The 27,752-nt window shown below is 37.1% G+C and overlaps 1 protein-coding gene across 1 annotated transcript in view; it reads left to right on the top strand.

Moving 5' to 3' along the window:
- Positions 1 to 27,185, top strand: part of LOC129236294 (uncharacterized) — a 110,933-nt gene extending 83,748 nt beyond the window's left edge. Inside the window, exons 6-8 of the mRNA XM_054870594.1 lie at positions 7,683 to 7,855; positions 8,858 to 8,981; positions 26,732 to 27,185. Coding sequence (XP_054726569.1) covers positions 7,683 to 7,855; positions 8,858 to 8,981; positions 26,732 to 26,860 — 426 coding nt within the window. The 3' untranslated portion in view covers positions 26,861 to 27,185. The remainder of the gene's footprint in view (positions 1 to 7,682; positions 7,856 to 8,857; positions 8,982 to 26,731) is intronic.
- The last annotated feature ends 567 nt before the right edge of the window (positions 27,186 to 27,752 follow it).

Below are 27,752 nucleotides of genomic sequence, written 5' to 3'. Positions count from 1 at the left end.
AGGTGCCCTTATTAGAGTGTTATTATTATTGCAAAGACAGCGCATTATGTGTCTCCTAACTGGATTTATTATGTGAAAGTCGATTCTGGGTACTTTGGCTGTGTTATATACTTTTGCATTCGTTACATATTTGGTGTAGTTGCTGTTTGCTGTCCTATATAAGGAAGTGCATGATCTTAGAATCCTTCTTTCCAGTTTTCTTATCCTTTTCATGTAAGATGGTGACAAGTTATACCAAATAGGACACCAATATGTGAGTATAGGTCTTACCAATGCCTGATACATAATTGTTTTTAGCCTGTTATGCAGAAATTTCGTCGAGAACATTTTCTTATAAGCATAATATGCTCTAGTTGTTTTCTTTATTTGGTTGTTAATGTGGTGATTGTAGTACAAGAACTTATCTAACTATGTGCCGAGGCATTTGACTTTATCGGTTTGTTGAATTGTGGTATTTGTGCTCTCAGATTTAATTTTGAAATTTTTCCAGTTTTTTTTGATGTTAGTGTTGCATTTTTTGATAGGGGGACAGAATAGCATATTTTCACATTTGTTGGTGTTTAATTTGAGCTGCCAGTCCGTTGTATATTCTTCTACAGTATTTTATTTAAGTTGGAGATGTGTGTTTATGTTGGCAATTGTATTGTCTGAGTGGTAAATAACAACATCATCTGCGAAGGCTATTATATTGTCGATTTTATGCAGTAGGTCTAGTATGTATATGTTAAAGAGGGTGGGGGCATTTACAGTTCCTTGATGTAGTCCATTTTTTATATACTAATCTCGACTGCTTTTTATATTATTTATCCATACCGAGAATGTTCTATTACAGAGCATATTGTAAATTAATATAATCAGATGGAGAGGAAATTTGTATCCGATAAGTTTTGTTATAAGTCCTTCTATCCATACTTAGTCAAACGCTTTTTCGATATCTAGGAAGCAAGCTCCTGTGACGTATTTTTTATTCCAGTTCCAGTTTATTTCCGAGACTAGAAGGTTGATAGCATGAGTAGTCGAATGTCTATATTTAAAGCCAAATTGTTTTTGGCTGATCAGATTGTTATTTTCGAGTATTCTATTGATGTTCATATTTATTACCACTTCGAAGACTTGGCTAACATTTGGAAGCAAGCTGATTGGCCTAAGATTTTTAATACCATTTTTTTCTTTGTCTTTTTGGGTATAACAATCATTTTAGCCTTTTTCCAACAAGGTGGGAAATATGCATTGTTCAACATGTTGTTAAATAGAGTACAATATTCTAAAATTATCTCTGAGGGAAGATTTTTTAGAATGATATTTGGTATTTTATTTAAACCTACTGACAATTTACTTTTTAAATTTGCGAATACCCCAGCGAGGTCATTAGGTAAAATAAAAAAGCTTTCAGTCTGTTCCTCGTGCTAAATGTTGTTTTCTGCGATTCGATGCTATCAAATAAAGTTGTTGTTCTTAAAAACTCATTGAAGCATGCATCTACTTGTGAGTGAACTAGATTAGTACGCACATTCTGTTTTGAAGAGTGGATTGCTTCGAAGTGGACGCCAATCACATCAACTACGACTTTGTTGTTTTTAATAATGTAGTTGTTGGTTGCCAGATTCTTTTCAATTAAAGAGATTTCCACCACTCAAAATAATTGTTTTTATTTAGTAAAGAAGTTATGAAAAAAAAATTTGATTATTAATTTGTATTATACTTGTAAATATATTTATAAAACTTTCTTGTGGTCCAATTCGATTCGCTTAGAACAAAATATTACTAACAACCTGCAAAGTGGAGTTATTTGGAAGAATTGTATACTCGTGTATGAAGTTGTATAACCCATTGAATTTTGGAGCAATAAAGTGCAAGTTTTTATTTATATTTTATAAGAGCGTACAATTGTTGGCGTATGCCGACGATTTTGACATCATCGGCCTTAACAACCGCGCTGTTAGTTCTGCCTTTCCCAAACTGGATAAAGAGGCAAAGCGAATGGGTCTGGTGGAAACGAAGTACCTCCTGTCATCAAACAAACAGTCGTCGCACACACGTCACTTTTGACAGTTATGATTTCGAGGTTGTAAAAGACTTCGTTTATTTAGGAACCAGCATTAACACCGATAACAATGCAAGCCTTGAAATCCAACGGAAAATCTCTCCTGGCAAAAGTGCTACTTTGGACTAAGTAGGGCTGTGTTCGTAAATGCAACATGACGCGCAAACTACAATTGCTTAACAAACAGAACGTTCAGAAATGCCAATATGGCAGCACTGCAATAATCAAGCGTTCAAAAAGACAACAATTCTATCATAATTTCTATCAAAAAATTGTTTACTGCATTTGATGCATTTAACTACGATGCCTGATGAAAAGTAAGTGCAAAATTGTTTTATTTTAATTTTTGTATTGAAATTTAGTTAAATTATGTTAATAATAATTGTATAAATTATTATTTTTAAATTTTTAGTGAAAATCTCAATAATGTGGAGACACAGTTATTGCTGAGAGTACGGTTGAATATGGAGGACGAGTTTAAATCGGGTAGAAGGAAAAAAATGCATTGTGGAAGAAAGTTGTGACCGAAGTTAAAAATGTAAATCCCAATATAAGACTGGACAGCACCACAGCGCAGAGAAAATTCTTAAATCTCTTGGTAATGTACAAGCGCATTAAGAAAAGAAATAATTCTTCCGGTAGAGAAGCTACATCCTGGAGGTATTTTGAGGACTTCGACGAAGTTTATGGTACAAGGCACTCAATGACTCCTCCAACAGCAAATTTGCAAGCCTCTTTGGATTTGGTACTGTCAAGGTCGTCCACATCTTCAAGTGAAATAAATAATGAGTCACCAAATTCTCCACCGACTACCACTGAAACGGCCGCCAGTACTCGAACGACTTCGAATAACGAGCCACAACAACAGCAGCAACCACCAGATTCTCCACCGACTAGCAGTCAGAGAGCCACTCGTCCTCGAGCGACGTCTAACAAAGACATTTTAAAGTTTTTGGAAGCAGACACGGTTAAAGAAGAAGCTCGACATAACGAGGTCATGGCTTTGGAGAGGGAAAAGCTGTCGCTAGAAAAAGAAAGAATAAAAGCTCTACTAGACATGAAATCGGTGTTGGCAGATTATTTAAAAAAATAGTGTTAATATAAATAGATAAGTAGTTGGCCTGTCGAGGAGAAATGAAATGTACCTTTTTATTTTTTATATGTGTAAGAAGCTCGCCATATTTTTTTTATTGAAACTAGGTTAAGTTAAATAAATGTTTTTTCTTTTAAATGAAAACAATAAAAATTAAAATGAAGTTCATCAGAAAAAATAATCAAAAAATTATTCAAATAAATGAAGGTGAGCTAAAGTAAATTCTGTATGATGAAAACAGAGTGGTAAAATAGTTTCTTCTATGAATTCCATTGATATCATCTGAATCAACACGGCGAATGGGGGCATCTTGAATTCCTCCGATTTCATTGTTGGTTTCCATATCGGCATGTGTTATTGTATCGTTAATATGTTCAAAATAACCTCCCCTATTTATGATAAAATTGTGCAAGATAGCGCAAGCGAATATCACATTAGATGTGGCTTTAATGCTCGAAGCTTCAATATAATTTAAAATTTTAAACTTTTTCTTAAAAATCCCGAAAGCTTGTTCTATAAATACTCGCGTTGAGCTTAAACGGGCATTGAAAGTCTTCTGTTCCCTACTGAGATGCCCATTGTCTCAGTGAGGTATCATTAAAAATTGCGATATGGGGTACGCAGAGTCCCCCAATATAACAGCACTTGGTGCCAGCTGTAACTCGCCAGAGTTATTGCTTGAAATATTGGGCTATTTGTCCAAACATTGGCATCGTGGCAGCTCCCTGGATATCCAATAAACACATCTAGGAAACGATATTGGCTGTCGCATATAGCCTGGAAGATAATAAATTAAAGTGATAAAAATAATGAGGTGGAAGCATGTAAATCAAACCTGCATGGATACTGAGTGGTTTCCTTTGCGATCATAATAACTAATCGCATCTACACTTGGGGTAGGTATGTTAAAATGCGTTCCATCTAAACATCCTATAACAAAAGGAAAGGGGCTTTCTCTGCTATTTTCAAAATTTGTCATGACCTCTTGCTGACGGTCAACAGATGGCCATTCTATTTCGCTTTTAAGATTACAAATGGCTTGGATTGTTTTGTTAAATACACGGTGTGATGTTCCTTTTGCAATGTTGAAGCGATCCGAAAGCTGTCGGAACGTCACCCTGCCATTGCATAGCTTCCATAATGTCATGTACAGACAGTTCTCTAACGAATGACCATCACGGCCAAGCCTTGCAGTTACCCAGTGTGGAGTCAAAGCCTTTTCCAAAGCCTAATTAAAGTGAAACTATAAATTATTAATTTTCATAAAACTTATAACACCTTACTTTAAAAGTGGCCCAATTCATTCTGGAATGGGAATAGAAAATGTCCTCGGGAAACGACTTTATTGTTTTAATAAACGATTCGTTTTTAGGTATTTTTCTTTTTAAAGACAAACATTTGTACCTAAACATTTTTCTCTTTGACATCAATAGCCTTCTTTTTCTTAAATTTAAAGAAAATCTATCTTTTCTTTGCTCACAAATTTCGTTTAGTGTTAGATTCAGCAAAATTTCCATTTTAGTATTATACGCGTTCAAAAATGCATACAAACGTATTTGCAAATTGTCGAAAATTGTATAAGAAGTATCAAATGTCAAACTTGCAGTGTTGCCACTGATGCTTATGCTGCAAGTCATATTGCATTTACGAACACAGCCCTAGGCAACTGAGTAGTAAAGTCCTCTCTCGGCGAACAAAACTAACACTCTGCAAGGCTCTCATCATGCCCGTTCTAACGTATGGCGCAGAAGCTTGGACGATGACAAGATCCGATGAAGCGACGCTTGGAGTGTTTGAGAGAAAGATTATGCGTAAGATTTTTGGACCTTTGCACGTTGGCAACGGCGAATATCGCAGACGATGGAACGATGAGCTGTATGAGTTTTACGACGACATAGACATAACGCAGCGAATAAAGATCCACGGCTACGCTAGCTGGTTCATGTCGTCCGAATGGATACAAACGCTCCGTCTCTGAAAGTATTCGATGCGGTGCCAGCTGGGGGTAGCATAGGAAGAAGAAAACCTCCTTTGCGTTGGAAAGATCAGGTGAAGAAGGACTTGGCTTCACTTGGTGTGTCCAACTGGCGCAGGTTAGCGGGCGAAAGAAACGACTAGCGCGCTTTGGTAAACTCGGCCAAAATCGCGTAAGCGGTTATCGCGCCAATTAGGAAGAAGAAGAAAGTGGAAGTTTGAAATCGCTTAAAAATAGTAAAAATAACTTTTTTTCCAGCGGCCTTGTGCATTTCTTCCATTTAAAAAAATATTTCCATTCTCATTCGTTATATGGAAGAAAATGCATAACAGTGTCAAGAAACAAACTTATGAAACCTCAACGTGAATTTTTTTCCTACTTTAAATTGATACTTTATTGTACCAATGCGATTTCTATCTAAATATTCTGATTTGAAAGTGTGAAATTTTCATGAAATAATAAATAAACAGTTAAAACGTGGCAATAGGTATAACATATGTATATATTTTTCCTGCATTTATGAGGCAATGAAGTCTAAAATCTCCAGACTTTATAAAAATAAAAAAAAATAAATAATTGGCGCGTACACTTCTGTTAGGTGTTTGGCCGAGCTCCTCCTGCTATTTGTGGTGTGCGTGATGATGTGGTTCCACAAATGGAGGGACCTACAGTTTCAAGCCGACTCCGAACGGCAGATATTTTTATGAGGAGCTTTTTCATGGCAGAAATACACTCGGAGGTTTTGTCATTGCCTGCCAGACTTTATAGAGCATTTATTTTTGTTATTGTTAGTTTTACGGTGAAAATGTTACCTTTTTCCATGAACTTTAATATATTCATATGAGGAAAGGCAAAGGAAAACATTTGCCCAACATTTGATTTTACCAAAAGAAGAAAAGTAAAACATTTTAACTCATTTTGTTTGATCATTTATTTTTTTATTTTTTATTTTTTTCTGCTCCTGGACACCGGTGTAGGAATCCTTTAAACTACCGGGTGACTGTAGTGTTTTTCAAGCGGAAATAAACGCTATTCCTGAAGTCTTAGGATGGTTAGAGATAAACATAATATCATCAACAGATATCTGCATTCTATCAGATAGCCAAGCTGCCCTACGGGCCCTGGATGTATTCCAAAGAACATCAAGGAGTGTCTTACATTGTCGCCAATCTCTTAATTGGATGGCCAAACAATATCATATTATCTTATGCTGGGTTCCAGGCCACAGAGATATACCAGGGAACTGTAGGGCTGAGCAACTTGCAAGAGTAGGTACCTGAATGTCAAACATAAGTAGTTTTATGGGGGTACCTCTCACAACTTGTAAGCTTCTTATTATGAACGCACTAATCAGTTCTGCCAATCAAAGATGGGTTAGTGCCAATACCCGCGAAATTGCTAGGCAAACATGGCCAAGGCTAAGCCTACGTCTGTCCAAGAATATTATAAAATGGAGTATACCTCAAATTAGGACCTTAGTAAGGGCTCTCACTGGATATTGTCTCAGAGGGAATCACGCAAGGAGATTAGGCGTTTACCTGCATGATTTCTGACGTAGCTGCAGGAATGAGGAGGAGTTGGAAACAATTCAATACCTTTTTCGGACATGCCCGGCTCTAGTCAGAAGCTGGAATCGATATTTAAGATCCTACTTCTTAATGAATATCGATAATCTATACACTTTAGGTATCAACAACCTTTTACGCTTTGTCAAAAGCTCAGGATGGTTCAATAATGGTTCACAACGGACCCATTTCGTGGTCTAAGTGGCATCGCTGTCTCTATGTGCGATGCGGCTGCCAAACCTAACCTATGCAACCTGCACCCTCTTTACCAAGCATAGGGAATTTACAAAATATTTCGTTTTTATTCAGTCGGAAAAATGTGTTTGTTTTCACAAAATTTTATTCTAATATTAAAAGAGCTGTTGCTAATAAAAATATTGGCAAAGTTAAAATATCAATTTTATTTCAGCAATTTTGATAATACACAGAGACAAAAATTTATGAAAGCTATAAATTTAAAGTACACTTGAGAGCGAATAGATGTACGAATTTAAATGTCCCTTTTGCGCACTAAATGAATGCAAACATACGCATGCCCATATTTATATATTGCTTTTAGAGTGTTCATATAACATAAATGAAAACACAAAAAAAAAATAATAAAAACCACGCCAAGGCGTCAATGCGTCAACATGTGAAGTACAGTACGAGAACTGCACCGTCAGCTGTCACCAACAGTCACACCAAATAGTGCACGTATTGACACATTCAAAACAAAAAAATAAAACAGATATATATATATATACATGCACACATACATATGCATAAAAAAATGTATATATAATATACATGCACACATACATGCATACGTATGTATGCACGCATTTTACATCGACTCTTTTGCTGGCCGTTTATTATTTTTGTTGATTTTCCGTAAATATTTTCTTTATGATATTGTAATTTCATATATACAAATATTTTTGATCGTTTCACGCACCCACACCCGACCCTGAATACAACCCGTGCATGTGTATGTGTATGCGTTGCTCCGCACGGCCCGCACAGAATGACAGCAAAACCGCAACGACGATTTTCTCGATACGCAACGCCACACACAATTTGTATCTGGAATCATGCAAGGACGGCTTGCGATTGTATCTGGAACGAGACAACACCACAGAAATGCTGCCATTGAAATTTAATTTATACGATTACCGTTGGCATCAAGTGGCCATCAGGTGAGTTGCGAATCGAAAGTGAATGAGTGCTTGAACAGGCCATTTCTTTTTGCTTGTGTGTTTTTCTTTTCTTTTTTTTTTTGTTTGTGTGTATGGCAGTTGCAAAGGATAGCGCCAGCTGAATAAATAACGTGTATGGCGCTTTTCAATACATACACCAGCACTACGACATGAGCACAATGCGGAATAATGCAACCCAGCAGTAATGCAAGAATGCATAAAGGAGCTCTCAATTATCGCTTAATAATTGCTTCTCAATATATGTACTAGTTGATTGAAGAATTTTTGAAAATTTTCTATATACCTGAGTGCCTGCAATTTCAATGTTTAAGCCTGCGATTCCTCTTCGCATATTTGTAAATATGAGCGGGCACGTGTGTGTGCGTGCACTTGGTTGGCAGCGCTTTATGTAGCATACTTCAAGGCGCATGTGTGTAAAGTATCATAAAATTATGGTGCTTTCTCCTCATATGACAAGCTACATATGTAAGTTTGTATGTACATATATTCTGGCCATTTTGTGTCTTCCACTCGAGGTGAAGCGTGCAACTAGCAGTGGATGGGGCCAGGCCACAACCAGTGCTTGCAAAAATGTGCCGTCCAAAGGCGCTACAGTGTAATTGCAAGCCCATAAGCCACACATGCGCCTCACACTTACCGGCATATCCTCGGCGTGCTCTGCCTACATTTAGTGACACTGATGCAGCGAATGCACGCACTGAACCTTTAACTTTTTTATTGTTCCGCTTTATTATTTGGCTTTCAATATTGTTGCTTTACTGTTGCGCAAATTGACCTCTTTCGCGTTGTATCACAGTAACGCATGCATTTTCTTAACTGCTCAGTTATGTATTTTATATTCGCATTTATGTATGTATGTATGTATGTATGTGCAGCATCCCTACTGATGCATTTAAATGTTTTATGCACTTTTAAATTAATTTTATCTTTTTCCCCGTTGCATTTTCACACTTTTCACGCGCGCACGCCATGGAATTGCAGCATACAAAATGGAGATTTCATTTCCATTTACGTCGATTGTTCCTGGACAAATAGTTTTGTCGTGTCGAAGCGGCTGTACACGCTGCCACTAAATGCTGATGTGGAAATTGGACGTGGTTTTAAAGTGAGTATTCCCAAAACGCATGCCGCACGAAGGGAGGCGGCGACAATTGGTTGACTGTGTCGAATTGTGCTGTCAACAGCATTGTCATGGTTTTTAGTTTAAAATTTATTACACTATATTGGCCAAGTGTTATTTCGGGGAAATTTATATTTTTTAATATATTTTAGATAAAAATAATTTAGAACAAGGAGTATGACAGGATATTTGGTATTGAGAAATACCCTGTCATACTCCTTCTTCTAAATTATTTTTATCTAAAACAATAATGCTATACACCACACGAAAAAATTATAAGACCAACTAAATCTCGTATATTTTTATTATCACTTTAGGGCTAAGAATTTCAACTTCACTTTTTCTGTTTTGTTTTTTAAGACAAAGTCTTGTGGTAGTACATCTTCTTATAATTCTAGAATACGAGGATGGTATACCTGGAGTATATACCTATGAAATGAGACTTTTTTCGATTTCAAACGTTTATTAACAAAAAAATGGTTACAAATTTAATCTTCAAAATAACAGCCATCGCCAGCGACACATTTTTCTCATCTCTCAGGCAATTTGTGGATGCCACGCCAAAAAAATTGGCCGTCTTTGGCCGCAAACCAATCGTCGAGCCATTCTTTGGCTTCTTCGTGAGAATTGAAGCGCTGCTCGGAAAGTGCGTGGTCCATCGATGCAAACAAATGATAATCGGAAGGCGCCAAGTCTGGTGAGTCTGCTGCATGCACCAGCGGTTCCCAATCGTACGTCTCCACCAATTCCCGGGACGCTCTTGTTCGATGTGGCGGTGCATATGGCGGTGCTTTGTCGTCAAGAAAAATTACTTTGTGACGCCGATCGGCATATTCTGGGCGTTTTCGGTGTATAGCGCTGTTCAAATCGGTCAATTGTCGTTGGTAGCGTGCACCGTCAACTATTTCACCTGGCTTTAATAGCTTGTACCAAATCATACCACGCTGATCCCAGAAAACACACAGCATTACCTTGCGGCCGAAGCAATTTGGTTTGGCCGTTGTTTTTGGCTTGTCGCCGGGCGGACCATACGATCATTTACACTTGGGATTGGAGAAATACACCCATTTTTCATCATCCGTAACGATTCGATGCAAAAACGACTTCCTTTTGAACCGGGAGAGCAGCATTTTACAAGTGGTTTTTCGGTTCCATTGCTGCCTTTTAGTCAGTTCATGCGACACCCATTTTCCGACCTTTAAAATCATGCCCGTGTCTTTCAAACGTTTGGAAATGGTTTTTTGGGTCACTCCCAACTGCTCTGCCATTATTTCTTGCATTTGACCATCATCTTCATCTAACAGTGCTTGCAATTCGGCGTCATCAAACTTTTTCGGTGGCCGGCCACGGTCCTCGTTCTCTACGCTAAAATCACCACTTCGGAATTTTTCAAACCACCTGAAGCACTGCGCTCTACTTAGAGCATGCCCAGCATAAGAAGCTTCTATAAGCATTTGATGAGCTTTAGAAGCGTTTTTCTTCAATTGATAACAGAAAATCAACGATGTCCGCAAATCGTAGTTTGAAGGCACGAAATTAGACATTTTTAAGAGCGACAAAACTGCATTGTTGTATGAAACGTAACAAACAATGAACTGAATATTGTTGACAGATGACACGAAAAAAGCAAGCCATTTGGGAAGGTTTAAAAATACTCCTAGCGACATCTACGGACTAATAGCTGAAAGTCTCATTTCATAGCTATCTACCGTACATAAAAATGCTACTTAAAATTAAAATAAAAAACTTAAAAAAACTAAAACTTAGTATAATAAGTGAGAAAAAAAAAGAAAGATGGTTAGAATGCGAAAAGGGAAGGGGGATTGAAGGTTAGAAGTAGTTAAAAACTACAATTTTAAAAAACTTTGCTTGTTTTATAAGCTTTATTGTATCATAGTTGGACATATGTTATTCCACTAAACATTGAGACCAACTACTGGCATACGCCATTCGAAAGCAAACAATTGAATTAAAAATTATTTTCATTTGGTGCTTCGGTCGATTGGGTACATATCAAAAATACCTACTCAATGGATCATTGTCTTCGATTTTCCGTAGAGTAGAGCGAATGTCCCGATTTAAGTTTAGGACGGCGCTTATATCGATTTCTTTCAACTTTCGCTTGATTCGATTGATCAACTGTTGCTCGTTTCGTGCCTCCCAGCCCTTTTCGTACACCATCCGCTTGAGAGCTGTCCAGAATTTTTCTATTGGAAGATTGTCCTTTTTTGGCACAAATGGTATTTTTAGCTCGGTTAACCAATCCAATGTTTTTTTTGCATAATGGCAGCTTGCAAAGTCTGACCAAAACATGATTACGTCGCCTTTGTGATATTTATCGATGGATTTCTTCAGTTTTGGCAAGCATTGACCGATATAAACGTCAACATTGATCGCTTTGGTTTTTTTTTTGCGAATCAATGGTTATGAAACACCCTTCGAAGAAATGGCCACCCATACTAGCACCTTCTGCTCAAATTTTGATTTGCTGGCATATTTAACCTCGTTTAGTGTTGTTTCGATGCTGTCATTGTAGAAACCGTCGTTGCCACTCAATTCATGATAAGAAAATGTGAAGTGTAATGAATCATCCAAAATTATGCATTTTTTATTCGCAAAGTGTTCACGACGAAGTGCACGGCAGCAAATTGGTATTTTTCGAGTTGTTTCGCTGTATATTTTAGTGCTCGCTTACGTTTACGATAAGTTACATTGTTTTTCTTCAAAATCTTGTGAACGCCAGACTTTGAAATGCCAAATTTTCGCGCTAATTTGCGTTGTTTTTGTCACTTCAGAGCAGTTTTTTCGTTGTTGAGGCACTTACTTTTGGTGGGCGACCCTGTATAATAGGCCGGGTCGATTTGTGGGGAGGCAAAGAAATCGCCCATTGTTCTGTGAAAATTATATTCTAGGGATCAAAATAAAAAACTTTACCGAAGGAACCATACCTCTAAAACGAATTCTGATGTGCCCCAATTTGGGTCGAACTTTTTAGTTTCTCTTCTATAACTCACTTTAATTAATTTTTTTATTTACATATGTTCTGACTAAATAAATTTCTTAAGAGAAAAAATAGATATTATTATAAATAAATAATAAATATTATTATAAATAAATAATAAATATTATTATAAATAAATAAAAATAAAGAAAAAACATAGCCAATTAGCTGATTTTTCTCATGTAAAGGCCAAAAATGGTGATATTTTTAAATTGGGGGACATCAGAATTCGGTTTAGAGGTATGGTTCCTTCGGCAAAGTTTCTTATTTTAATCCCTAGAATACGATTTTCACAGAGCAATGAGCGATTTGTAAATCGACCCGCTCTACTGTATAACCTTATTTTCTGGTTCTTTTGAATTCCGGCAATCTTTCAAAATACACAAAATAGTCGCACGGGAGATTGATGTATCTTCAAACAACTTCAGAATTTCATCGCTTGTACGGCATTTTGAATGGAAACTTTCGCGTAATATGAGTTAAGCACACTTGGTCATGACAACTGCATAGAGCTACATCTGTGAGTTTCTTTATGCACTCAACTATATGTCTCAAGTTAGTCTGAATGCTAGTGGACATACATATGTTAGAATTCCACAGTTTTATGGCACTAACAAAGAACGTGCGCTCTGATTCCTTGGTGTGTTAAAAAAGTATCGCGAATTTTGTGTTTTTCAAAAATTATTTATTTATTCATTAATATCTATTTTGTCCCCTTCAAAGTAATCCCCATGAGATATTTGCACTTGTGCCAACGTTTTTTCCAATCTTCGAAGCACTTCAAAAAATAATTTTTTTTATCTTGTTCAGCTCCTCCTTCGATCAGAGTTCGTAAATACTTATCATTGATGAGTAAAATATCCCTCATTCAGCTGATAAAAACTCAATTCAGTGCATTTTGTTTTGAGTTTTTCATTTCTGGTTAAAACCAAACAAGAGAGCATCAGTTATTTTTTCAAACAGCGAAAAAATCATTTATTAACATTCCTCTTTCGACATTCTTTTAACATGCGCTCTTTGAAAACATCAACCGAATTGAGTGCTCGCTAGCTTATTCTCTCCTCTCAGATTATTTAAAAATGATAAACTCTCTTCAACAATAGCAATCATTTTGTATGCTCAGTGAGTTTTCTTTGAAAGCATCATTTTTGATCACTCTTTTATATTGACACATTTTCCTACTTGAATTTCTATCGCCGTTAGTTTTTATTAAAGCATTTTTGTGGCTAGTTTGCGTTTGCACGTGTTTCGCGTGTGTAAAAAGTATAAAAAATGGGCAGATTTTCTAGCTGTTTATCAAATTGAATGAAAGTTTATTCAAAAGTACAGATTTTGACGAACCGAACGTGGATCAGTCTTAAAAAATATATTTAATCGACTTTCATTAAATTCAATGAACCTCAACTTTAATGAATTTTCTTTTACTTTCTTTCTTTGAAATTCTTTGAAATGTTTATTTTCATATAAGTTTTATTTATTATTTATATTTAAAAAAAAATAAATGAAATAAACTTTACTATTCTCGCAAAGTATTACTTTCATTACATAAAGCAGAAATTGGGTAGGGTATGCTCGAAATGCATATTTATAATTCAGCACTGCAAAAGGGACAATATTGAATATCAAATTACTTATCATTGATAAATTCATATAAACTTGAGCTCAAATAAAGAGCGCATCATTTACAAAACTCGGGGGATGAAAACAAAGCGAATGCTCACAGAACGACGAGCACTCTTTGTATACAAACAAATGAGTAATAAAAGTGTTTGAGGAGTTTACGCAAAATAGATCCTCTCAATGATTTACTCAGAGAATATTTTGTATGAGTTGTATTGCTTTTGGTGATAGCTTGAAAGAGTAAGAGCGAATTTTGAGCGCTCTACGCACTCTGCCTTCGATGCCGTCTTTATCTCGTCAATCGCAGCGTAGCGTCGTCCTTTCATGGGCCTCTTCAGTTTCGGGAACAAGAAAAAGTCACAGGGGCCATATCTGGGGAATACGATGGCTGTGGCATCATTAGTGTGTTGTTTTTGGCCAAAAAGTCGCGCACAAGCAACGATGTATGAGCAGGGGCGTTGGGCGTTATCGTGATGCAAGAGCCAATTTTTGTTATTCCACAAATCCGAGCGTTTCTGCCGGATTGCTTTACGCAAATTGCGTATAACTTACAGGTAATATTCCTTATTTACCGTTTTACCCTGTGGCAAGAACTCATGATGCACAACGCCCCTGCAATCGAGGAAAACGGTAAGCAAAACTTTTACATTCGACCGAACTTGGCGCGCTTTTTTCGGTCTGGTCTTGGTTCGTGCGACAGCTTCCATTGAGATGATTGAGCTTTTGTTTCCACGTCATAACCACAAACCCACGATTCGTCACCAGTTATGACCCTCTGGAGCAAATTTGGGTCGTCGCGAACAGAGTCCAACATCTCATTAGCAATGTTCATGAGATGCTGCTTTTGGTCGAAATTGAGCAGTTTTGGTACGAATTTTGCGGCGACCCAATCATTGAAAAAATCAACTGGCACGAGCCAATCGATATGTCTAAGACTCTAAAGGTGATTCGACGATTAGCTATACCATTTTCTTCACTTCATCAATTTTTGTGTCTGTTGTTGAAGCGCTCGTGCGTCTGGCACGCTTTTCGTCGTTCACATCTTCTCGGCCTTTTGAGCACATTTTCTACCACCGATAAACGTTGCTTTGGTCCAAAGTAGCTTCTCCGTATGACAACGCACTGAGTCAACATTCGGAATGCATCCGCACACTTAATTTCGTTTTTCACACAAAATTTGATACAGATTCTTTGATCCATCTTTTTGAATAGGTAAAAATCGAAGACAAGCCGAAACACGTGCAAGCAGCTGTCAGCAATTAACTGAACATTCAAAATGGCCGAACTCATCGGCATGAGTGAGAGACATGAGTACCAACATATCGCCAAAAAAAATTGAATTTCGAATATTCGTAACCTGCGAAAATTCAAAATTCACGACTCTTTTTGAGCACACCTCGTATTAGTGCAGGCGCTAAAGGACATTGAGTATGCAAAATGTGAGGACCGCATTCTGTAAATAGTTTTGAACTAAGAAAAGCTTGCAGATTATGATTCTGGATGTTGCCGGGAGATTTGATGGTCCATTTTTTTTTTACCCCACCCCCTTAGTATTCAAGTAAATGGTAGTATTGGAATAAGATGGGACCTAGTGATCCCGAAGGGAATTTTCGCGCTAAGCACGAATCCGAGTTCAAAAATTTTCCATCACGTCAGGTTTTCGAGAAAAAGGGGGTTGAAACCCCTAAAAATAGCGTATTTGGCCATTTTTCAAAAATTGTGGAGCAAAACCCTAACGTGCTACGATCTTCGTTATTGTCAGTAATTGAAGGTTGAACTTTGCTCTTTGAAATAAGCCCAAACCCAAATTGTTCGCATGCACCCTTAGAGTAGGGGGTGTACTTATGTCTACGGGGGTAGAGAAAAAAATGAACATAGGAACTTATCTACACCCAAGATAAGATATAATGAAAAGTCCTAAGGTATTTAGTGTCGCTGATTACAAATCTGAAGTCAAACATTCCATTTAAAAAGAAATAAAAAAAATCAAATTCAAATTTTCAAATCTAATACATCGTCTGATAGTGCAGGCGCTAAAGGACATTGAGTATGCAAAATGTGAGGACCGCATTCTGTAAATAGTTTTGAACTAAGAAAAGCTTGCAGATTATGATTCTGGATGTTGCCGGGAGATTTGATGGTCCATTTTTTTTTTTTACCCCCCCCCTATGTTCATTTTTTTCTCTACCCCCGTAGACATAAGTACACCCCCTACTCTAAGGGTGCATGCGAACAATTTGGGTTTGGGCTTATTTCAAAGAGCAAAGTTCAACCTTCAATTACTGACAATAACGAAGATCGTAGCACGTTAGGGTTTTGCTCCACAATTTTTGAAAAATGGCCAAATACGCTATTTTTAGGGGTTTCAACCCCCTTTTTCTCGAAAACCTGACGTGATGGAAAATTTTTGAACTCGGATTCGTGCTTAGCGCGAAAATTCCCTTCGGGATCACTAGGTCCCATCTTATTCCAATACTACCATTTACTTGAATACTAAGGGGGTGGGGTAAAAAAAAAATGGACCATCAAATCTCCCGGCAACATCCAGAATCATAATCTGCAAGCTTTTCTGAGTTTAAAACTATTTACAGAATGCGGTCCTCACATTTTGCACACTCAACTCCATACAGCCCCCGCTCTATATAGCTTTCTAAGAATATTATATATCTTGATTACAACAAGGTTTACGTGGTCAACGCACGATCGTCGGGTATTTTTTCTGAAACCCTGGTGAGTTACTTTCTTATCAAAGTTAATATTTACTTCATTAAGCATTATAGGCGGCAAAGAGCTAAGGTCATATTTTGAATGGGAAACAGCAATCGACTTCGTCTTTGACTCATTTAATTTCAAGTTTTTAGATTAGGACCGGTTAGACATATCTACTAGTGAGGTCTTCATTAAGCCTTGCAATCAAATCTTCAATAAGACCTATTGGCCTTGACAGGTAGATCTGAGTGTCATCAGCATAGAGATGAATCGGCGAATTTTAGCAAAACTCAAAAATATCATTCATAAAAATGCAAAATAAAATGGGACCTAAAATAGAGCCCTGCGGCCCACCTGATGTAATCGGTTTTAGGGTTGAGTAGTTATCGCCACACTTAACTTGTTTTGGCCGATTCGAAAGGTAACTTTTTATTAGCTGCAGAGAAAATGCTCCACACTTGTAGTGATAACACAATTTTTGCAACAAAATATTGTGATCAATAGTACCAAACGCTTTTGAAAAATAGAGTAATACTAGCACTGTTAGGTAGTTTGTGTCATAAGCAGAGCGAACATCTTCAACAATGTTAAGCATAGCTGTGGAGCAGATTTCTGAGGCCCGACTGGAAATTACTCAGCAGCAATTACTTATTATTGCCCAAATAGCAGGCAATTTGTCGCCCAAAAGTTTTTCAAATACTTTCGATAGGGAAGGTAAAATGCCTATTAGTCATTGCTTTTAATATTTAATCTTTTATTGGTAAATATATTAAAAATAGCCAGAAAGCAAAGAAAATATAACTCCTGGCTTGAGTTTATAATATGTAGCTTAGTAATTTGTGTTGGATCCTCCTTTGCTCATTACTTGTTGAAGTCGTCAAGGCTTCGATTTCATTAAGTTGTTTATAATATTTTGATAAATTTTGGACCATTCGACATTAATCCCGCACCCAAAGCGTTTAGCGATAAACTATCTTCCGTTTTTGAAAAGGACATTACAAGGCAACTAGTTTAAGCTAATGGATAAGTTCGTGCGGTTTTACAACAGATGGCGTAACTTGATTATTATTCCATCGATCCACATTTCCAAACATTCATTGGAGAGCTACTGTCGTAAGGCACAAACGTCAGTATAAGTTTTTTATTTGAAGCGTAAACAACAATATTTTACCACACTTGAAAATGTCGAATTTCGTGCCAAATAATGTGTTTTTGCGGGGAATTCTTTAATATGAAGAAAAAAGCAGCCGAAAGTCATCGTATCTTGGTGGAAGTTTATGGTGAGCATGCTCTAGCTGAGCGAACGTGCCAGAAGTGGTTTGCACGCTTTAAAAGTGGTGATTTTGGCCGCGCCGCCAAAGTTCATGGATACCGAATTGGAGGAATTGCTCGATCAAGATCCGGCTCAAACGCAAGAAGAGGTTGCAAAAACTTTGGGAGTTGATCAATCAACCATTTCCAAACGTTTAAAAGCCATGGGAATGATCCGAAATTCAAATTTCGAAAAAAAACCGCACGAACTTATTCATAGACCTTAATTAATACATACAGACCTTAAATATTATATTTTCATATGACGCTATTTTTATAGCCATTAAGATGATATTAATGCCGCGTTCAAAACCAAATATTTCCAATAGCATAAAGGAATGGAAAGATATATGTATAGATTGACTAAATGTTGTTTTAGTGAAATGAAAAAAAGGAGACACCGATTTAGCCATGTCCATCAGGTCTGCTCGCACAACCGACAACCTGAGTAAAAATTTGGGCATTGAAGGAAACTTGTAGCACGAAGTTGGACAATAATCGAAAGTGCAAAAAAATCATATTTAAAGTTTCATTGACTATTACAACATTTTCGCATGGCGTTGCCCACACTTAACTCATTGTTGAGCAGCAAATTCAGCACTGAATTACTATAGCATAACACGGACTATTATTTTGTAATTGAATGTGGACGTTAATTATTTTAAATGTACTCCAACAAAAAGCACATATTTGTGCCTGATTTTCATAAATTTAAATCTACAAATAATGCACGCACTCGGACAAGTTAACTCCTCACCGATCAGCAATGTGTGTTTGTATATTTTTAATATTGGAAATACTACACCAAACTTGGTAAATGCACACATTCGACATTATCATTTCGTTGTTAGTGTCGATATAATATTTAAAATACACAGAGCCGGGCCAAAACTATGCCTGCCTTCCACATTAACTATTTCACAAGGAAAATTTGCTCAATTTGATAGGAGCAAAGATCTCAGGGAAAATGCTACGATTATTAGGAATTTTTGGAAAGTGTACAATACGAGGGGTGCCTTTTATATGTCGGGATTAGAGAACAAAACAAAATTTTATTCATCGAAAATCACTTTATTGTTTTTCAAAATATTCTCCATGAAGATCTATACACTTTTGCATGCGTTTGAACCAATTGTCGAAGCACTTTTGCCACTCTGAATGAGGTACCTCCAAAACATGCATTCTGAATGCCGCAACCGCTTCTTCAGGTGTCGAAAAACGTTGACCTCTCAGTTTGTTTTTTACGTACGGGAATAAAAAGAAGTCATTCGGTGCCAAGTCAGGACTATACGGCGGATGACCCATTAATTCGATGCAGTTGTTTGAGCCGATGTGTGAAAGCTCGCATTTTCCTGGTGAAGAGTTACCCGTCTTTGGCAATTGGTTTTCCTAATTTCTTGGAAGACAATTAGCAAACAAATGGTTGTGTACCACTCAGAATTTACTGTTCTGCGTTGTTCTAGTGGTACGGTTGCGACATGTCCAGTTTTTCCGAAAAAACAGGCGACCATTTGCTTGGAAGTGCTTCGTGCGCGAAAAACTTTTGTTAGATTTGATCCATGATTCATCACCTGTCATAGACGTGTTTCGAAGCCCCGCGATCGTATTTTTTGAGCATTTCCTTCGACCAATCGACACGAACCGTTTTTTGAGCGATTGACAAATTGTGTGGGATCCAACGCGAACAAATTTTTTTGACAGTCAATTGTTTATGCAATATTGAATGTATGCTGGTCCCACTAATGCCTAAGATTGTCTCAATCTCACGATAGGTCACATGACGATCTTGTAATATCAGTTCGCGGACAGCATCAATGGTTTTCGGAACATCAACTGATTTTGGAAGACCTTCACGAAATTCGTCTTGGAGTGAACTACGACCACGATTGAATTCACCATACCATCAATAAACACTGGTCCTTGATGAAGCTTCATCCCCAAAAAACGAATTAAGTCCATCCATGCAATGTTGCTGAGTTAATCCACGTCGAAAGTTGTAAAAAATAATCGCAAAATGTTCACGATTTAATTCCATTTTTGGACCGAGATGAATCTTTTAAGCTACTGTAAACAACACAAATAGCGCTGGTATCTCAAAACGTTCTGAGTACGTAAAAGCCAAAAAATGTCAAACTTTGCGATACAGCTGTCAGTTGCCAGATTGCAACACCAGGGTTGCCAAATCCCGAAATATAAAAGGCACCCCTCGTACCCGCACCAAAGTAATTAATTAAAATGCAAAGCATCTAAGATTAATACAGGAGCAACGTATGAATTTTGAATACTTATTTATTTATTTGATTTCAAACTGACTACTAACCTTAGGGGATAATGAAAATATATACATAATTAAATTATAAACTTACATTTAACTAAGCTAAAAGATAGATAGTAGTACTGAAAATTCTTTCTGAAAAATCTTTGTAACTGAGAAAGCTCGGAAGTTAGAATTGGAGATCTCATTAAAATCATGGAACGCACTTTCAATAGGAGCTTGCAAGCATAATTTGTTTTGAAGTTATTTATTGGGTTGGCAACTAAGTAATTGCGGATTTTTTTTTTAGAAAATCAAAGACAATTTTTTCATTGAACTAAATAACTTTATTCTGTAATGTATTGCCCATTTCGATCAATGACCTTTTGCCATCTTGCAGGCAGCATCATAATTCCACGTTCATAAAACTTCTGGTTTTTATTAGCAAAAAACTCAATCAGGTACGATTTGACATCATCATCGTTATTGAAATTGTTACCATTCAAGGAGTTTTGTAAAGATCGAAACAAAAAGTAAACAGATGGTGCAAGGTCAGGACTATACGGTGGCTGTGGTAAAACATCTCAACCAAGCTCCAATAACTTTTGCCGAGTGGCCAGAGATTGATCGTTCGGTTGGGTGGTAAGAGTTCCAAGTAGACAATTCCTTTGTAATCCCACCAAACTGATAGCAAAACCTTCTTTTGATGAATATCAGCTTTTGATGTTGTTTGAGTTGGCCTGCTCTACGATCTTTTCCGCTTGATATTGTTGTAAACAATCCATTTTTCATCGCCAGTTATCAGTCGTTTTAAAACTTAATCATTTTCATTACGTTGCTTTAGCGAATCCCAGCTGTTAATGCGTCTCGTTAAATGCTTTTTTTTCAATTCGAGAGGAACCCAGGTTTTGAACATAGCCAAGTTGTTTTAAGTAATTTTCAATGCATGTTTGTGATACATGAAGCTTCTCTGCAATCTCACATGTTGTACGGTGACTATCCGAGTCGATTATTGCTTTGATTAGGGCGTCATCAACTTCCACTGGACGACCCGAGCGTTTTGCATCTTTGAGTGAAAAATCACCAGAACAAAATTTGGCAAACCAATTTTGTCACTGCCGTTCTTTTAAGGCTTCGTCACTATAAACAGCACATAACTTTTTATGAGCTTGCGATGCGGTTTTCCCTTTGCGGAAATAAAAAAGCGAAATATGACGAAAATGTTACTTTTGATTTTCCATTTTTCAACAAACGCCAAACGAAAACTACGCAATCGATCAAAAAACTTTTTTTACTGATTGGCAGCTGAATTGCCAACTATCAAATAACAAAATGCGTTTTACATTTGTACTACGTCTGCAAACCTAAAAATTCAACTAAAGCCATCTATGAGGGAAATCCGCAATTACTTAGTTGCCAACCCAAGAGATAGAAAGGAAGAGCGTTACAAAGAATTCTGTGAGATGCAAGAAAATTTATATTTTGAAACAGAAATGAGCAATTAATACCACCCTTAATAACATTGAAAACAAACGAGGGAACAAGAATCGATCTTCTACTTGCTAAAGACTTCAAGTTGATCAATAACAAACGGGATGTGCAAGATGGGATAGGATCATAAACCTTTCCTGATCTTAGTGCAAATTTTAGAGACACCTTTCGCACACATGCGATCCTGTCGACTAAAAATGTGTGGTGTGGTCTTCAATTTCTGCATGAAGGAACACTAAAATTTGGAAAGGCTCAAAGCCTAAGACAGAATTTCTTTTTGATAAGATGTAATTAATGTGACTATTAAATGAAAAACGGCTGTCGAAAATTGTCTCATCATCTGAATCTTTAGATTCTTTAACAGATTGGAGTACAATATTTTATTTGCTATAAGAAATATGAACGGCAATGGGGATTTTGGAAAAGTGACAAGATACCATTTTTTGTTATTTAGAGAAAGTTGAGATTTTTGACACCACATAACAAATTTGCCAGCTGTGTTATTTTAATTAATTATAATTAAAAATAGCTTTAAGTCGTCAGCATAAATGTATGTAAGAAAAAATTACCAAATGAGAATCCATTGTAAATCCATTGTTTCACGGGCTGAATGGCAAGTACCGCCGTTTGGATTGTTGTAATCAAATGTTGTGTAGATCACGGGCTTCAATTTCAGGTATTCGACATTAAAAGTCGTTTATCATGACACGATAGCGTTCGCCATTCACTGTTACATTGACGCCAGCCTCGTATATGACGAAATATGGAATGATGATATCTCCAGCCCGTAGGCCGCACCAAATGGTTGGTTGTTTCCAATGGATGTAATGGCTTTTCTTGCATAGGGTTGGGCCCAAATATGGCAATTTTTCTTATTCCCGTAGTATTTAAGCCGAAACGCAGGACGGTTACGTGCATCATAAATTGACCTGAAGATGCGATGAACGCTTTTCCCAAAGTATCGATGTTCAGGGATAATACTTTTCATAATGAAATGTTAATATATACTGGAAAAAAATATGTATTTAGTCTGCCTTGTTTCGTGGGTAGCTCTTCAAAAGGGCTACAACACCACTAAATTGGAGAGAACGGATAGAACTGCATGTGTGGGCAACACTGGGGCATGTAGAACATGTCCCACCGCTGTCCTCAACATCATTCTGCACGTACTTCCCGTGGATCTTCAACTTAAATCCATTGCTGCTAAGAGCACTATTGGGTTGAAGGAGATTGGCTTCTGGAGGCACGGATATAGGTATCTCTGTTTTCACTGACGGATCCAAGATGAAATCTGGAGTGGGAGCGCTAGTTTTCTCTGAATCAGCTAATATGTCAGGCTCCTTTAAACCGCCGGAAGCGAGCAGCGTTTTTCAAGCAGGGTCTAAGCCATCCTGAAAGCAATCAAAATGCTTAGGGATCGCTGTAGGCAGGGAGACATTAATATTTTTTCCTATAGTCAAGCTGCCATTAAGTTCCTATCGTCGCTGTATTGCAGCTTTCTTCTGGTGAACTCCTGTAAGGAGGAACTCAAATGTCTCGAACGCACAGAAAACATTTCCCTTAACTGGGTTCCTAGGCATAGGAATATAGAGGGAAATTAAATTGACAGAACCGGTTTCAGTTGGCCCATCTCAGACATCGGTGTCCCCTTGACCGTTGCTAAAGGGAAACTGCACAATTTGTTTCTCCCAAAAACGCAAGACAGATGGAGGGCTGTCTCATCGTGTGCTATCTCGAAAACACCATGGCCCCAATACGACAAAAACAGGACGCTTAAGGTGATGTGAATCCCCCGCCATTCAATCTCCGAACTCATTGCGGTGTTCACTGGTCACTGGGTGATCGGAACTCATGCGGAGAAGCTTGAGCTTCGGTACCACCCGTATTGCAGAAGCTGTACGGAGCCTGCAGGAAAAGAGACTGTTGAGCACTTTCTCTGCAAATGTGCGGCTCTGGCGGCTAGGCGCTTGAGATTCCTTAGCGTGCTCTTTGGGGATGGCTTCAGAAAATTTGACAACCTAAATCCCTTTTCTCTCCTCCACTACATAAACAGCACTGAATGGCTGTAGATGGTTTCTCTTCCCTAAATTTTTCGCAGGTAGTGGTCCAATTTACGGTACCAAAACGGCTCGTAAGAGCTACTTGTAGTGCACCTGGGGTACTCTTGCCATCTAACCTACCCACCTACCTAGCTGACAAATATGCCCCTCCAATCAAAACACTCTTTTTAAGTCTTGGGTCATTTCGATTTGCTACGATGCCTAAGTGTTAAAATGTCAATATGTTGACATTTCGTGTCAAATTATGAAAACCAGGCAAACATTTAAGGAAATTATTGTTTTCATGGTCCTTTGCCGTAAAAGTAAAACGCTGGGCAACCGTAAAATCACCAGATCGGAAATACAAAAATGTTCCGCAGTTCCGTAGTTCCGTCTGACATAAAAAAATTAAATAATAAATGTGACACTTATAAGAACTTACTTACACCCTATGATCTGAAAGTACCGAGAATGTTTAAATAAAACAAAACAGAGTTAAATTTGAGGAAAATTTATTTTATCTAATTGAAAATATGACCCGTCTGAAGCAGCACACATGTGCCAACGTTTAGCCCAGTCCTCCATGCACCCCTGTTAGGCCGACGAAGGGATAGTCTTCAACTCCTTCGTCGCTCTTTGATCGCCTCTATCGACTGAAATCTGCTCCCACGAAGTGGTAACTTCAACTTGGGAAACAACAAGAAGTCGCACGGGGCTGTATCAGGTGAATACAATGCTTGCACGATGGTATTTAATAGGTGTTTGGTCAAATAATCCAGCTCAATTTGGGCTCGGTGCGATGGCGCGTTATCATCATGCAAAGTCCAAGAATTGTTTGCCCACATTTTCGGCCGTTTGCAACGTACAGCATCTCTCAAACACTTCAAAACGGATAAATAGTGACAGATGTGTATCTTTCAGTCCTACCAACATGAGAAAAAAATATGGACCCACGTGCGCGGTTCGTTTAAGAGGTTATATACCTTGTGAGCTCGAAAAAATGGACGATTGTTATAATTTTTTTTTAAATATGTTTTAGAACTTTTATTCAAATGAGACATATATCATACTGAAGGGTAACTCTCGAAGAATACATTTTGATGTTTTTATTTTAAAAAATGTTATTATTTATTGTTGATATCGCCCCTCCCCCGAATCGCCGTTTTTTAGAAGAGGCTTGCGGTGATCTCGGTAGCGCATGATTAGCTCAATTGAGATCAAAAAGATTGAATGATTATTGTAGAAAAATGATTTTTAGTGAATCTGAATGGATTATTTACCCAAAAAAAATTTCCTCGATGTGAAAACCGCTTTGCACCAAACAAACGATTTTTGAGGGGTTGAAAAATTAAAAAAAAAAAAATTTAATCCAGCGAACTATGCAAATATTTATAAAAAATGAACCGTTCAGATTCACGAGGTTGTAACTTCGAATAATTAAAAAAAAAGTTTATGCAAATCGGTCAAATAGTTTTTGATAAATAATGATCAACGTGACGCTAATTTTCAAAAAACACGACTTCGAGATAATCGCGACTAAAGTTTTGCGTGCACTTTCGTTCCAAGAAAGGTCGCGCGCTTCCACGGTGTGTAACTTTCGTTCTAGTGATTCGATCTTTATGTTTTTTTGAATTTATATTTTTAACATGATGTGCTTTTAGAATATGCCATAAAAAAAGTTTCGATTTTTTAGTCCAACACAAGGTATATAACCCCTTGAATTAAACATTCTCGCTACTTTCTGATCATAAGATATATTAACATGTGAAATTGGGGAACTAGGGGAATTCAAAAATAATTTAATGCCAAAAGAATTTATTTATATTCGAATATTTTTAAAAGCAATTTTTTTTAGAAAACACATTCAACCAGTTGTGGCTTTATTTGTTGAAATATTTTTTGCTATCTTCATCACATTTGTGCCCCAAATTATTTGCATATCCTGATAGTTTGCATAAATAATTCGGAATTTATAATTTTATTTATCAGGTCAGTCCATAAGTTCGTGCGTATTTTACCAATAATTTTACTTTTGTACGATTTTTGCATACAAAGTGGTAAAAATTCAACATCTGCTGCTGCAGAAATAAACGCTATTCACGCAGAGGATACCGTGAGTGTAAGGACTGCGCTAAAGTGGTTTTCAAAATTCCGACGTGGTAACTGCGACGTGGAGGATACCCCGCGTGCTTGTCGTCCTGAAGTCTTTAACTCCGACGCCTTGCTGGAACTCGTGGAAGCTGAGCTAAATTTGTCAGTCGACATGTTCATCGCATGGAACAGTTCACAGGCACCTAGTTCAGTTGGGAAAGGTTTCAATGGTGGGAAATGGGTTCCGCATAGACTTTCCGTCGCTAACCTTTAGCACAGAGTGAATGTGTGTTCTCAGCTGCTGCAACGGATTGAAAATGAAAGTTTTTTGAACCGTATCGTTACTGGTGATGAAAATTGGGTCCTTTACAATAATCCTGTTCGCAAACGACAATGGTTAGATAAAGATGAAACACCAGAACCGACCCCTAGAGATGGCCTTCACCTCAAGAAAATTCTCCTGTTTATTTGGTGGGATATGGCCGGTATTGTTTATTATGAACTTCTGGAACTAAACCAGACGATAACTGCTGACTATTATTCCCATCAGCTATCAAACCTGAATGAGGCACTTAAAAAAAATCGACCGTCTTTAGTGATTATACGCAAAGTTTTGTTTTACCACGACAACGCAAGACCTTATACCGCAAGGCAAACATTAGGCAAGCTGAACGAGTTCGGATGGGAGCTAATGCCGCATCCACCATACCCTCCAGATATTGTACCTTGTGATTATCACCTTTTCCGTGGACTTCAATCCCATATGAGTAACAAGAACTACTCCTCAAAAGAAGCTATAAAAAGGGATACCGAAGCGTATTTTGGCTCCAAGAGTAAACAAGTTTTTGAGCAGGGAATTAAAAATTTGTCTAAACGTTGGGAAGACATTGTAAATAATGAAGGAAAATATATTATTGATTAATAAATACTTTAAACATCTTTTTATTCATTTTAAAACCACCTTTAAAAAACGCACGAACTTATGGACTGACCTGATATAAATTTATGCGCGGGTTTGGTTGGTATTTTTTTTTTCTATTTACTTTTTGTTTTTGTTTTGTTTTTGATTAACTTAAAATAAGAAATATTTTCGCTAACAATTTGCCATTTTTCATGGTTATTCACATATTCGACACCACAATATTTGACCACTTCAAACGTTTCTCTTCCCATCATTTTTTGTTTTAATTCTTTATTTTATTAATAATAATCACAAAAGGGTGAGCTGCAACAACTGCTGGTACTGCCCGACAACCAGGAACGACAGCAATGCTCCAGCAAGCGGACATCCATAAACGAGGTGAAACGGTACATTATCGACACCTTCATCGATGATTACGGTAATTAATTAGCGACAAACAGATAATTGAACTGCAATCAAAAAACCAGACACAGCAACAAAAAAATAAAAATAACACTAACACATTCATATACGAATATACAATTATTTATGTAATTAAATAATAAAGCAAGAAGTAAGTAAAAAAATACGTTTCAAGTATGAAATTAAATGAGTATTTATATATAATAAATGAAGAGGCTCTGTGCGTCGACATGAACGTAATTTAGATTTAATATTGTGATTTATGTGTGTCCTAAATTTGCATAAAAAAATACTATTGTAGTTGAAAGCATTTGTTATACAAAATTAGATCAATACAGAATAGCATTAAAGATAGTCATATTGAATGTGCAGTGAAATAAAAATAAAAATTAAAAAAATATTACAGAAAGTAAAAAATTAAAACGTGAAAACGATCGAAGTCTTAACACAAACTTTGACATAAAACAATAACTATAAATAAATTATATTATAATAGCTGTAAGTAATTATTTCAAATTATATACACCTAAAGTAACTGAAGCATACGGCAAGTGGCTTGGACAGTCAAAAGATGCGTATCGTCGATCAAATTCGTTTTCAGTTTTTTAGTGATCCTGAGTGCAAGTAAAATAAATCACTTCAATAGTTCTTTTGCAGTTACACTTCACAGTTGGGTGTTTCATTGCAGCTTCCGTTCAGTTTCATGCACGCCCCTAAGAATGCAGCAACTTTCAATTTGGTTAATATTTCATTTACCGAGCAGATCGCTGCAACTCTCAAAGGGCTTATGAAATGTGAAATTTAAAATGTGCACACCGTACATCCTACCCAAGCATGATAGATTACCAAGTTTGCTACTTAGCTATGCTGAAGACGCCAAATTGTGAGGGCAACTTTCGCAGCCACGTCACTTGCG

Source organism: Anastrepha obliqua, chromosome 1 (genome assembly GCF_027943255.1).
Source record: "Anastrepha obliqua isolate idAnaObli1 chromosome 1, idAnaObli1_1.0, whole genome shotgun sequence".
NCBI lineage: Eukaryota > Metazoa > Arthropoda > Insecta > Diptera > Tephritidae > Anastrepha > Anastrepha obliqua.
The sequence above is the reverse complement of the archived record's forward strand: the minus strand, read 5'-3'. Positions and strand labels throughout refer to the sequence as shown.